At 37.6% G+C, this 12,383-nt stretch overlaps 1 protein-coding gene across 2 annotated transcripts in view; it reads left to right on the plus strand.

The window, feature by feature from the left end:
- The window catches only part of LOC150084743 (homeobox protein OTX2-like), a 193,360-nt gene extending 181,184 nt beyond the window's left edge, over positions 1 to 12,176 (plus strand). For both annotated transcript variants that reach the window (XM_090375479.1, XM_090375478.1), the window contains one exon: positions 10,670 to 12,176. In XM_090375479.1, the coding sequence (XP_090231605.1) occupies positions 10,670 to 11,257 (588 nt within the window). In that variant the 3' untranslated portion in view covers positions 11,258 to 12,176. The remainder of the gene's footprint in view (positions 1 to 10,669) is intronic.
- Positions 12,177 to 12,383: the final 207 nt, after the last annotated feature.

Genomic DNA, 12,383 nt, shown 5'->3' on the forward strand with positions numbered 1-12,383 from the left:
TGGAGAAAGTGTAATAGCAGTGGATGCCAGCAGTGCGCGTACCCAGGAAGCCCAATTCTGGGTACAAGCAGGCAAAAATCCCATCATTTCCAGGAGAGAAATTGTGTACTGTTCTAGATAATGTTTGTCTTAAATCTTGGTAAATTGGGCAAAAGAATAAGACATGACTCCAGTCTTCAGAGGCGCCGCAGAAACAGGCATCTGACGTAGCTAGATTGAATTGAAGAAGACGAGCATTCAAAGAGCCGTCATATCTTACATCATACATGCTAACTGGCCAGTTAGAATGTATGATGTAAGAAGGCTTGGATAGAACCAAAGCTAATTACTGTTTGAAGAAGTGAATTTAATATCAGGTATAAAACATTGAGTATAAACAAGGAGTACAGTTGTGATTACTTGAAAATATTTTACTTGTCTAATATCTCTAGTACATGTTCACGTACATCCAGGATTTAGCCTACGTATCCAAGTCCGCTGTTAAAGTCTGCCTACATACTGTATTTCCATAGATAGGTTATTGCTCCAGCTTGTTCTTGTTTTTGAGAACAAATAAATAAATACATTTATTTATTTGTTCAACAAGAGCCTTGATATCTCACCGTCGGCCAAGGCCTATTATTCGTTTTCTCTCTCTCTCTAGCTTTATTTTGGAGAGAATTTTAAAACGAAGATTTAAAAACAAATTAATTGAGAAAAAAATTCAGTTTCGGTTTTTGGCAAAAAAAAAAAAAAAATAAATAAATAATAACCACTAGACCAATATTCGCTACACAGTATACGATGAAAAGCACTGGCTTGGGACTTCTACTTTTCTTTCTTCATTAATAGGAAATAGAAGAAAACACAAATTCAACGTTTCGTTCTTAAAAAGCTCTTGGTATATGCTGATACTGTCACTCAATTGGATATTTAGATTTTCCTGTTTCATTCGTATTAAAATTTATTCCTTCCGTTTTAACCCATTCCAGTTACCGAAATCTGGCTAACTCGGACTGATTTATAATTATATTGATTTGATTTTATTATTATTTTTTTAAACATATTTCTTGCCTAAAGAGTTCGTCACTTGCTTCAACCAAGTAAACTAAATGGTTGCTAAACGCAAACTAGTAAATCTCTCTCTAAGAGAAAGGGGGCGGGGTTATTTTATTCACTGACAGAATCTACAAAATAAGAAAGGCAATTAAATTTTCTTTTTAATCCTGGGAAAGAAATAAGCTTTGTATGAATATCATTCCTGAATGCTTTATCGAGCTTTATTTACCTATTCGTTAAAGGGATTCCATCCTAAACATTCCACTCTCCAAACCAGAATTTAACAAAAGGAGCATAATGAATACTGCCAGCTGTATTCTTAGTTCCTTCACTGTTAATAACTCTAGGCACACTTTATTCATTTCCCGACACAAAGATTTGTACAATCAATGTATTATGTATAAATAGAGGAAATAAAAAGAAAAAGGACAGAAAGAAAGATCGCATCCCAAACCGATTGTATATATTGTTAATGAAGCACCTCAACAAACAATGCCCGCGCAGTTTTTTAAAGGGAAGCAGGGAGAGAGAGAGAAAAAAAAGCACTAAATCTTACATCTGACAGTCAACAGCCATTGGCTGAGTCTATAGGCGGCCAAGTTTGATATATAAGTAGACATTTGTTAAATGAGGACTATCAATAATCTTGATGATAGATTTGTAAATCCCTACTGTATTTCTAACACGCGTCCCAGTACTTTAAACGCGGAGTTAATGACAGTGGGGCCAAAGGCGATCAAACCATCTGCTCAACCTTAACGTATATTAAACACTAATAATTGTATTCCGAAAACAGGGTATCTTATAGCTGACGGAAGTTTGACGATGACCACTAGGAAACACCTGTCGATTCACGCGTTCCTCGACTCAATTATATGTATTCCCCTGTACAAACAGTATCGTTTTGGGCAAGATTTGATAAAGCCCATGTCATTACATTGAACAAACAACACGAAGTAGCACAGCATTAATTTGATCTTAATGTATAAAAACTACGGTCATAACTTTTTTTCTCCGCTATTAATTCCAGGAAATTGTTATATTCTCCTCTCCATAACAGGTTTCTTTATAAATGCATAGTTATCCTGCCTTTAGTCCATAAAACTGAAACTATTTAGCGGAATGCAGGCGGGGGGGGGAGAAGAAAAACGTATGTAACACAGAATAACTATCAAGAATAATGAAATCCGTCAAGTTCAGCAACCTAAAGTAAACTTTACTTTTTGGTGAATCTTAATTTCTATTGAATTACTGAAATCACTGCGACAGAACTGTTTTCTATATCAAACTGCCCCTCATTCACGTAAATAACGTCGACCCTAAAGATTTTAAAGAATCAAAATTTTACTGATTCATCAATAACGTAGGATCATAAATTTAAAGCTATAGATTCCCCGCCGATCCTTAACAATATACTGATTTCGACACTTGTTGCTCGTTTGGAGAGGTCTGGGTTTAAATCTTTGGACACAGGAGAAATTCTTAAAGATGCAACTTTTAACAGAAACTGTTAGCCAATCTCACAGTGGGGGGGGGGGGAGAGGACTCTACTCCCTCCGTCCGAGATCTACAGGATCTGTTTTTGAGCCCAAACAACATGCAAATTGGCCACTAGACGCACACTTGTACAAAACACAATACACTGGCGCAACATACCCGAAGACGCTGATGCGCCTTAAAATCCAATAACAGCAACTTTCAATATGCTTCACCTTTTTGGACCACAGACATAAAACTATAAAAATTAAAAAGGAATTATACAAACCAAAAAGCCTTGTTGGTAGCGTAAGCACCGATTGGAATTTTGTATTCTAAGAAAATAAATAATAATAAATTTGTATCTGTGTATCATATCATAGCAATAGATAAATCAGCGCAAAAATCGTACGACTTCGCATTTTTCGTGGCAGCGTGCGTGGCTCGATCACGGAATGCGCGTATCTGTGCGCAAGTACATTACTCTACGGTCGCAGTCAACCTGGATACACACCCTAATCAAAGATTCTTATCCACAATAATTATAAATCCTACGCTAATAGAGTAATAAAAAATAACAGCTGCCGGCCACGGTAATTTATTAAACATAGCATATCAAATATCATCTCTCCTCATCCCCCATGACCAGCAATTCAGGTTGATCGTTTTGCCACACTGAAAAGTTTCCTGAAAACAGGTGAGGCCTACACACTGACATATCCGAATCTTTACCTGTTAAATCAGTTGATAATTTGAACAATAATTATTCCAAGGCAGTATCACGCTCCTAGATACAAACAAAAGATTGCTGTCCCGCTCCTCCCAAAACGAAAAAAAGTTTCGGTGTACATTTTGCCGCCCTTGAGAGCTGCCTGTGAGATGCAGTCATTTCCATATTAGTGGCCTCGTTCCAAGGGAAGTAAAGGACATTTACTTCCAAATCTTCTGCCCAAGGCAGATGTCTCGGTTGATATACATAGTCTCAGCTACGGGTTAATATTTTATTTTATTCTTTTGAACTCTGTAAAATACTGAGTTCATAGCAGGCACTTGCAGTTCCTAATATAACTCGATACATCGTTCAAGACATTTCAAATAATGTATATGTCTTGTATCCATAGAAAGCTTCCCTCGATGACAGTGACTTTTCGAAATGTTGACCAGACTGGACACTTGGTCCCAAGAAGAATTTCATGGAATTATAATTATTCGGAATTTTGTGGACAAAGCATGTTCTAGCTGAAACAGACTGTAACATGCAGTCGATGGGTTCCAGAATTAATCAAAAACATAAAAGCGGGAAGCCTTCGCTTGCCTTGCCTTTTGCTTACTTACTTACAGACAGCCCCCCTATTACAATTTAAAGCAAGTCATAAAGAAGAGCACTTGATTCACATTCTTTAATTTAATGAATAACGATATAACTGTAGAATGCACGGTCACAATGCCTGTAACACACAATTCAAATCGTGATTGGGCATGGTTTTCTCATAAAATGAGAACAGTCCCAATTTCTTTCGTAAATATTTTAATACACAAGAAGAAAACTTTCTAGGAAACTAGGAGAAAAATAATGACAAGAACTGTAAAACTAAGAAAGTGAAAGAAACGCCATTATCATTTTTTTTTTTTTCCCCCGAATCCCCACAGAATTTTTTGCGAACTACCGTTTTTAAAAGTTGGTCTTCGATATTCTTGGTTACGGTGATTGTACGCCCGGTAGGTCACTGAACACTAACCGAAAGCAGACAGTATGACGGCTTTCTTACAAAACTGCATAGCAAAGATGCTCAGAGAAAAAGGAAATAAATGATTTGCTGAAAACATTTAGGACACATTATTATTATTATTATTATTATTATTATTATTATTACACTTATATTATTTCTCCCTGATTTGGGGTTCCACCTCATGACGGGTATTGCTACCAAGTACACAGAGTGGTTATGCCTAGTGTTACTGTTGGTCGAGGAACTCCGACTATCCTACAGGTGTTCAGGATTGCGACTTTCTGGAGTTCCTTGTAGGAATTCGCTGGGAAACCTATTGCTGCTAGGTTGTTATGTAGAGTCTTTGGCACCATACCGGTGGTTGACACGATGATTGGTATGGTCGTTACTTGTTGCATATGCAACATCTCTTTGATCGCCTGTCTTAGGTTCGTGTACTTCCTGATATTTTCCTCACGAGTTTTCTGGAGGTTGCCAGTGCCCAACACTGGCAACCTCCAGAACAGCATCTCTCAAGAGCCACTGAACTTTTGGAGGGGAGGTTTCATAAAAATACATTATTACAACGTTACATCTAGCGCTTACAATCAAACTTTCTTATTGCCAACAAATACTGCTTATATTGTTAAGTAGTTAAAAAAATATGGTTGCATCACTTCACACCAGAAACGAAAAGGCACTAGTTTGCTCAAAGGATAAAGCATTCATTATCTAGCGGCCCCAGGAGTCCCCCCCCCCCATCTTCGCGTTGTGTACTCTGCGTGTCTCAGCACTCTGTGTAGGCTAGAGGTTACAAAATAATAATAATAACAATAACAACAACGTGAAACTCCAAAAATCCACGCTCCTGAACACCTCTACGGTAGTCAGAGTTCCTCGACCAATAGTAATAATCATAGTAACCGGACAGAACCAACCATCTCATGCACTTGGTACCAGTACCCGTCACGAGGTGGAAAAAATCCCGTAAGGAGAAAAAGTAATAATAATAATTATTATTAAAATATGCGAAGAAGGCACTTCATGACGGATACTACATTAATCTAAATATAAGACTACATAGATAAGAGGGCTCGCATTCCAAGACCAGGCAATCAACACTAGGAACCAAAGGAAATACATTGCTAAGGACCCCGGAATAACAGATGACACATGTCGACAATGCCACCTGGCCCCAAAAACAATCCAGCACATCACCGCGGGAGGAAGGTTATCATTCAAACGGAGTATACTCATAGACACGACCAAGTCGCCATGATAATACATCAGAGACTCGCGCAAAAATACCAGTTGATCAAAGAAAGTGTACCGTATTATAAGTATGAACCTCAGTCTGTACTAGAGATCCCTACTCACAAACTATACTGGGAACCGCTCTAATAACGGACAAGACGATTCCGCACAACAGACTAGACCTCATCGACAAGAAGGCAATGGCTACCTACGTGATCGACACAGCAACACCAGAAAACTTACCAGGAAAAGATCAGGAAGTCAAAGAGATGTGTCAAATGGAACAAGTAATGATCAATTAAATCACCGGCATGATGTCATAAGAACCTAGCAGCAATAGGTCTCCCAGAGAACACCTAAATGGAACTCCAGAAAGCCGTGATCCTGAACACATGTAGGATAGTCAAGCAGTTCCTTGACCAATAATCGTAACCGGACATATCGTAAACATCTAACACACCTGCAACTAGCACCAGTCGCGAGATAGGAAAACCCATCAGAAGAAGAGATGATAATAATAAATTGTGCAGTAGCCAGTTAATTAAAGTGTTTTTACTGACCGTTATCCTATGAGAGTTCGCCAGGATTTTTGTTCGTACGGGACCTAGTAACATAACATAGCTGGGTTCTGTACGGTGCCTTGTTCAGTGGACACTGCCCATCATTTCGATAAACTGATGTCTGGTTCGTTGATTTCAGACTCCATTGCATTTCAGTCATTTTAATGACCTTGGTTTTTCATTTACATAGCAACTTTTCTTTGTTCTCTCTTTCTCGTTTATACAAGGTTCCTTATCTACCTAAACTACACGCACGCGTTTATTTAAGCTTACAAAGCAAGAAAAAAACTTTACTTTTGTATAAATTGAGTCTAGATAAAACAGAAACTCCTTAGAAGATAAAATTACTAAAAATTTATGTATACAAATATAAACAAAAACACTGCCACTTATGAATAACATACATTGAAAGTATGTTGTGAGAGGCAACATTCAATGTATCTGAATCACAATTAGCTAAGATATTCGTTGCTTATTAATTTTACCAAGTAATAGATAGGCCAGGAAAGTGTCTACACTGTTATCAATTGATCATATTTTCGAATGTGTATTACGTTATTGAAAATAAGGTACTATTGCTATCGTTTTTCTTTCTTCGCTTTATTTAACACTTATTGTCTCTTACTTTTCCCCCAATGTTTAATTTAATCCATTAATCCATAATCCATAGATGGCTGTTATAATTGTACATAATTGTATTTAATTTGTGAAGTTGTTCGTCCGGACAGCTGATTTTTTACCAGTAAGCGTTAAATAATATTGTAAAAATATGATGAATAGCTAACATTGTAGCCAATTTCCTGGCCTAGCTATTACTGGTAATACACAATTAGAAAAGGATACCTTTGCAAATTATAGTTTAGACACATTGATATAAACATAAATGGCAATATTCTTTTTATATTTCTATATATAAAATTTTCAATAATTTCTCTAGAGCATTTGTGCTTTATCTAGAATCAAATATCGAGAATCACCTAGCCTTTCGATTATGAGCTAAACTAGTTTATTCTTGTCTTCTAGCTTAGAGTAAACAAGCATATACTGTATGTATATATTCCAGACAGACCGTAATGTTCTATTGATTTTCGGACGGTACTAATCATGTGTTTTTACAACAATCTCCAACTCTCTTCCTATCTATATATTTTTTAGATTAAGTTGGTTGCTTTATCTTCGCGCCCTATGTCATTTTTATACTAGAAACAATGCCAAAACGTAAAGGGATGTACAGGCAATGCAATACAACTTGAGATCAAGGAAACAAGAGCTATATATAGTACATACAGTGAAAGGATAGTAGGCTACAGATGGCCCATTTTGAAGTAAACGTTTAATTAAATGTCCGTGTGAATATCTTCTAGCGGAAGTGTTTCGGATCTTTCAGGTAGATCTCGATATTCGATAAACGGATGTTGCTGGAAGCTGAGAAGCAGTTCCTTAAGTGTTCAATCATTTGTGACATGTACGCTTTACACCGAAGCGTGTACAAGATACGATGTCACATTATATACAGTCCGCATTAATTCATTATAGCGATCCCGTCTTTTGATTCAAGCGATATTTAAACCACGTACCAACAGCCCCAAGGTACATATGCCACTAACTGGTTTTAGTTACGCTACTTTCACCTCATTGGTTGGCATCCAATGCACTCTTAAGTTAATAAGGAAGGGTGACGTCAATAAAGAACCCGGAGACATGGCACATTACGGAAACATTACCTTGTTCACTTGCTTTGTCAGCTATGGTGATTTATTTGTGTAAAAGCCGTGGAAGTCTCGCTTGCTCTTGGGCAGACGAGATATGGACTGATAAGGAGACATTACTGAAGGCTTTAGCAGCACAGCGGATTCACTTCGCTGGGTTACTGTTTAATAATTACAACAGTGCAATCTATTTTCCCTGTGGTCCTACTATCAAGACAGTGGCTACATTCGAGAATGGAGTAGTCACGCAGAAAAGTGACAACTCTTAAAATAAACAAACAATATACTCTACACACTTGTGGATGTCCATAACGTTAAAATGTAGCACCAACATGTTTTGTGTTGGTTGATATAACTCGCAATGTTGTTCCTGGTAACAAATCATTTACTTTGTACAGAAAATACTTTTACTAAATACGCAAGAATAACGCTCAACATTTTCTAATTTCTAGCAATAACAACTGCACTCCTTTACAAGCAAAATATCCGAATAATAATACAATACAATTTATTCTTAAAAAAAAAAATAATAATAAGAAGAAGAAGAAGAATAAATACTTAATAAAAATTCAGGGCTAAGGCCTCAGACTGCAGGAAAATTTACGGACATATAAGTTAGTGCAAATGCATCATGTCTACACGCAGTAAATTAACCGAAGTTGTTATTATTACTATTGTTACTTATTATCAGTGGGTACCACCACCCAGATGGCCGTTTCAGAGCTACAGTCAAAGCTCTATATAACGACCCTCCAACGGTATGAGAAAACGGTTGTTATATCGGAAGGGCGTTATATCGATTGTTTATAAAATAGCATTAGGTTAATGAGAAATTGGTCGGGACCAACCACATAGGACGTTATAACGCGACTTGTGGGATGTTAAAAAGAGGGTTGCTATAAAGGACTTCAACTGTATTTGGCCCTTCATCGGTGGGTGAGTAGATACCCGATGGTATGCATGAGGTGAGGATACAAAACACTTGGAGTTTTGTAATTTCTGTTGTTAACCAAAGTGGAAGGAAATCAGTTTCCTCAGCAATATCCTATGGACTGACGAGGTTACCATCACTCGTGATGGCTTCACCAACAGGCACAATTCCTGCTAAAGGGGAACCTATTCATCAAAACCCATATAGTTGCAGAAATACTCGCCATCGGGTGAGATGGTCCGTCAATGTGGTGTGGCATATAGGAGTGGTGAAATTGTCGGCCCAGTTTTTCTTTCCGCACGCTGAATGGGACCAAATATTACGAATTGTTTTGCACTAATGCATTTGACTGGTTATAATCTTCGGTAAACATCGAAGACATCTCTGGGTCCAGCATGATTGACACCACCGCCCAAAGCTAGCAGTGCACATAGTGGCTACGACGTTTATTTAAAGACCAGTGCGTAGGACATATCCTATACACTGGTCTTGGCCACCGCACTTCCCCCCTCCTTTTAATCTTTTCTTTTGGAATTTCGTTAAACCAAAAGTGTACGAAACACCCACTGACAATTCAGACGATCTCAAAAGGGGAATGCATAATGCACGCGCTGAAATAAACACATTATTCAGAAAAATGTTCATTCTAATATACTCGTATTACGGAAGTTACAAGGTTGTATAGTGACAGAGCCACATCGAGTTTATGAATAACAGTCTCTCGTAAGTTCAATGTAGAAATATATATTATTTGTATGGTGTGTATTTGGTATTTTGTTATAAGATTAAAATTATTTGAATCTACCGATTTTGTTATCAGTTACATTCTTAGATTTCATTTGAAAATTTGTTACCTTTCATTGGAAATAACAGCAGCAGCCTTACAGCGTTCTTGAACGTTACTGACAGCTGATCTTTAATACAAACAGCTAAACTCAAAGTTAAGCACCGAATTATCCATTCCAGTTTCATTTACCCTTTTTTTTTATTATTATTATTATTATTATTCCCTGACAATTAATTTATTACTGCGCATTTGTTGGTTTTTCTCCCATATTCATCTATTTCAGGAAATTGCTGCTTTCGCCCCCAGAATTTATTTTTTAAAAATATTGTTTTGAATGTTGTTTCTTTTGTCATTATTTGCAAAAGGAGATGCGACACAATATTGTCCTTGCAGCTAGCCGTTCGATACAGGTAAACGCGCCTATCGAAAAGCAATTACCGGTAACACATACAACTGTGGTGTTTGTTTGCAATTTACTTCATTTAAAATCGGTTTGCGTCCGTTTCAGAAGTACACCGATGATGTTTTTAGACTTAGCCGAGGACGGGGAACAGCTTTCCCACTGAGAAAAAGCAGTTGATTACACAAAATTTTAATTTAGAAATCGTAAAATCTAAACGGTAATACTTAGTCCAATTTAAACATCAAATTCAAAACTTTCAGCCCAATTTTTGATTTAAAAAAGAAAGAAAGAAAGGTCCAGATGACAAATAGCCCAAATCTAAAAATAAGGAGATATACTGATGCGTTTTAGTTGAAACACCATGTACATAAACCGGTATTAAAACAGATCGCGTTTTGTGAGAACCCAGAAAAGAGCTTACCAATATCAACGCATCTTCCTCCTTGGATCGAAATACTTGAAAGCGAAGATCCGAGGGAGAGGGAAAGAAAAACTAATGGAGTCACATTGTTGAAAAAACTTATAAAATGTTCTCGTCCCCACACGAAGTATCCAGAAGAGAAGACACAATGTTACATCGGCGCTGTCGCCCAAATCCTTAACAGAAAATCCAAATCTTACAAAGCATATAATGGAACACAGTTAATATGAATAGCAGACTACCTTCCCACTAGACATAATAGACTTTCTCATTAAATAAAAGACAATTGAAAAAAAAAAAAAAAAAAAAAAACATCCAGTCTGTAATATATAGTATGTGATTCTTAAGTGTTTGTTTATTTCTCTCAATTTTTTGTTGCAGGTATGGTTCAAGAACAGGAGAGCAAAATGTCGACAGCAGCAACAACAGCAGAACGGTGGCACAAGTAAAAGTCGACCCAAGAAGGCGAAAAGTCCACAACCCGCTATTTCACCACCCACCACTCGAGAGTCACCATATAAGCCGCCCACTATTTCTCCACAGTCGTCTACAGCAACTACTGTAACCACAAATAACAATAGCGCCATCTGGAGCCCGGCCACCATTACGCCTGTGTCTGATCTGATGACCAGCAGTAGCTGCATGCAGAGACCTTCATACCAGATGACGAACAACACACCACCTACTCCAAGCTGCTATTCCCAGACGTATGGTCCTACATCGTATTACGGGAACATGAACATGGACTACTTACCACCTCCCATGTCACATGCTCAGCTTGCTGTTACCACTATGGCGTCATTAAACCAGATGACTACAACTATGACGTCTCACATGGCACCAGTTGGACTCTCGTCAGCCCAATCTCTCACACCAAGAACGCCACCTATTAACGGTGGCCTTCCCCCAAGCGACTGTTTAGAGTACAGCGCTGACAAAACTGCAGCCTGGAAATTTCAGATGCTGTGAGACAGTTCCTCAACTCTACATGGTACTGTGTATTTGCGATAAACTTTCCGACCACAAGTTCGCCCCGATGGATACTACAATGACGTTGCATTCAGCAGTAAGTTTTTTGTGACGTGACAACTATCCTGTGCACCATTCTTTTCATAGAGAATAGGAGTTGGTTCCATGAATCAGACAGTCGGTTTGAATCGTGGAAGTAAGAGACAATATTTTATGATACATGTTGAATTAGACCAAACCAATAACACCAACTTATAATGGTAGCCTTCAGTCAAGCGGAGTGGACGACTAAGTTTGGTCAGACAAGGAAAACTTAAAATTGAACAAGATGTTCATCCCTTGTTGTGTTAAAGATTAGAGTACTGAAGGATAAGCGTACACGCTCGCTGAACCTAAACGGAGTATAATAGCGTATCAAAGCATAGTCAACATGATTTCACAATTTGGTTTCCGACCTGCTGTAACTGACATCCTGCTGGTAGTCGAATGAAATCGGCAGCCAGCAGGAAATTTCTATATAAGGATTACGATAGCTTCGCTCTTATTAACTAATGCCTTACAAATAATAATCGTCAATTCTCCACGCAAATTTTTCTCTGTAAGCTTTAAGTTTTGTGATACTATTAATCTATCCTAGCTCAGCCACAAAGTTTCTTACAGTTTCATAACACTCAGCTTCTAGAGGTTTGTTAAAATATAAGAAGCTCTGGCTGAGCTAGGAAAGATTATCAGCTATCTGTAATATCCAAAACGGTAGCGCATTAATGTACACCCTGCTTCTAGAAAGGGGAGGGAAAAAAACAAGAAATTGAAAAATCACGTCTTGCGACTGACTAAATTCTAGTTACTTACAACTTCGCTTTGCAGTTTAATTCACCTCTATCAATTTTAGTGACGTACCAGGAACTTCACTGCTGTGTTTTAGTGACCAAGAAATGTAATGAAAGTTCGTTATAACAAAAACCAAGAAATCATATTTACTCTATATAACGGGTTCTGGTTTAGCCAAATTACAGATTATAAAAGGCATAAATGCTAAAAGAAACAAAAGACATTAAGAAATTCTGTTGTACTCACTTCTAGTCTACATCAATGATAATAATAATAATGTTTACTGTAATCAGAG

This window comes from Mastigoproctus giganteus, chromosome 6 (assembly GCF_048544385.1).
Source record: "Mastigoproctus giganteus isolate SK-2022 chromosome 6, ASM4854438v1, whole genome shotgun sequence".
Classification (NCBI taxonomy): Eukaryota; Metazoa; Arthropoda; class Arachnida; order Uropygi; family Thelyphonidae; genus Mastigoproctus; species Mastigoproctus giganteus.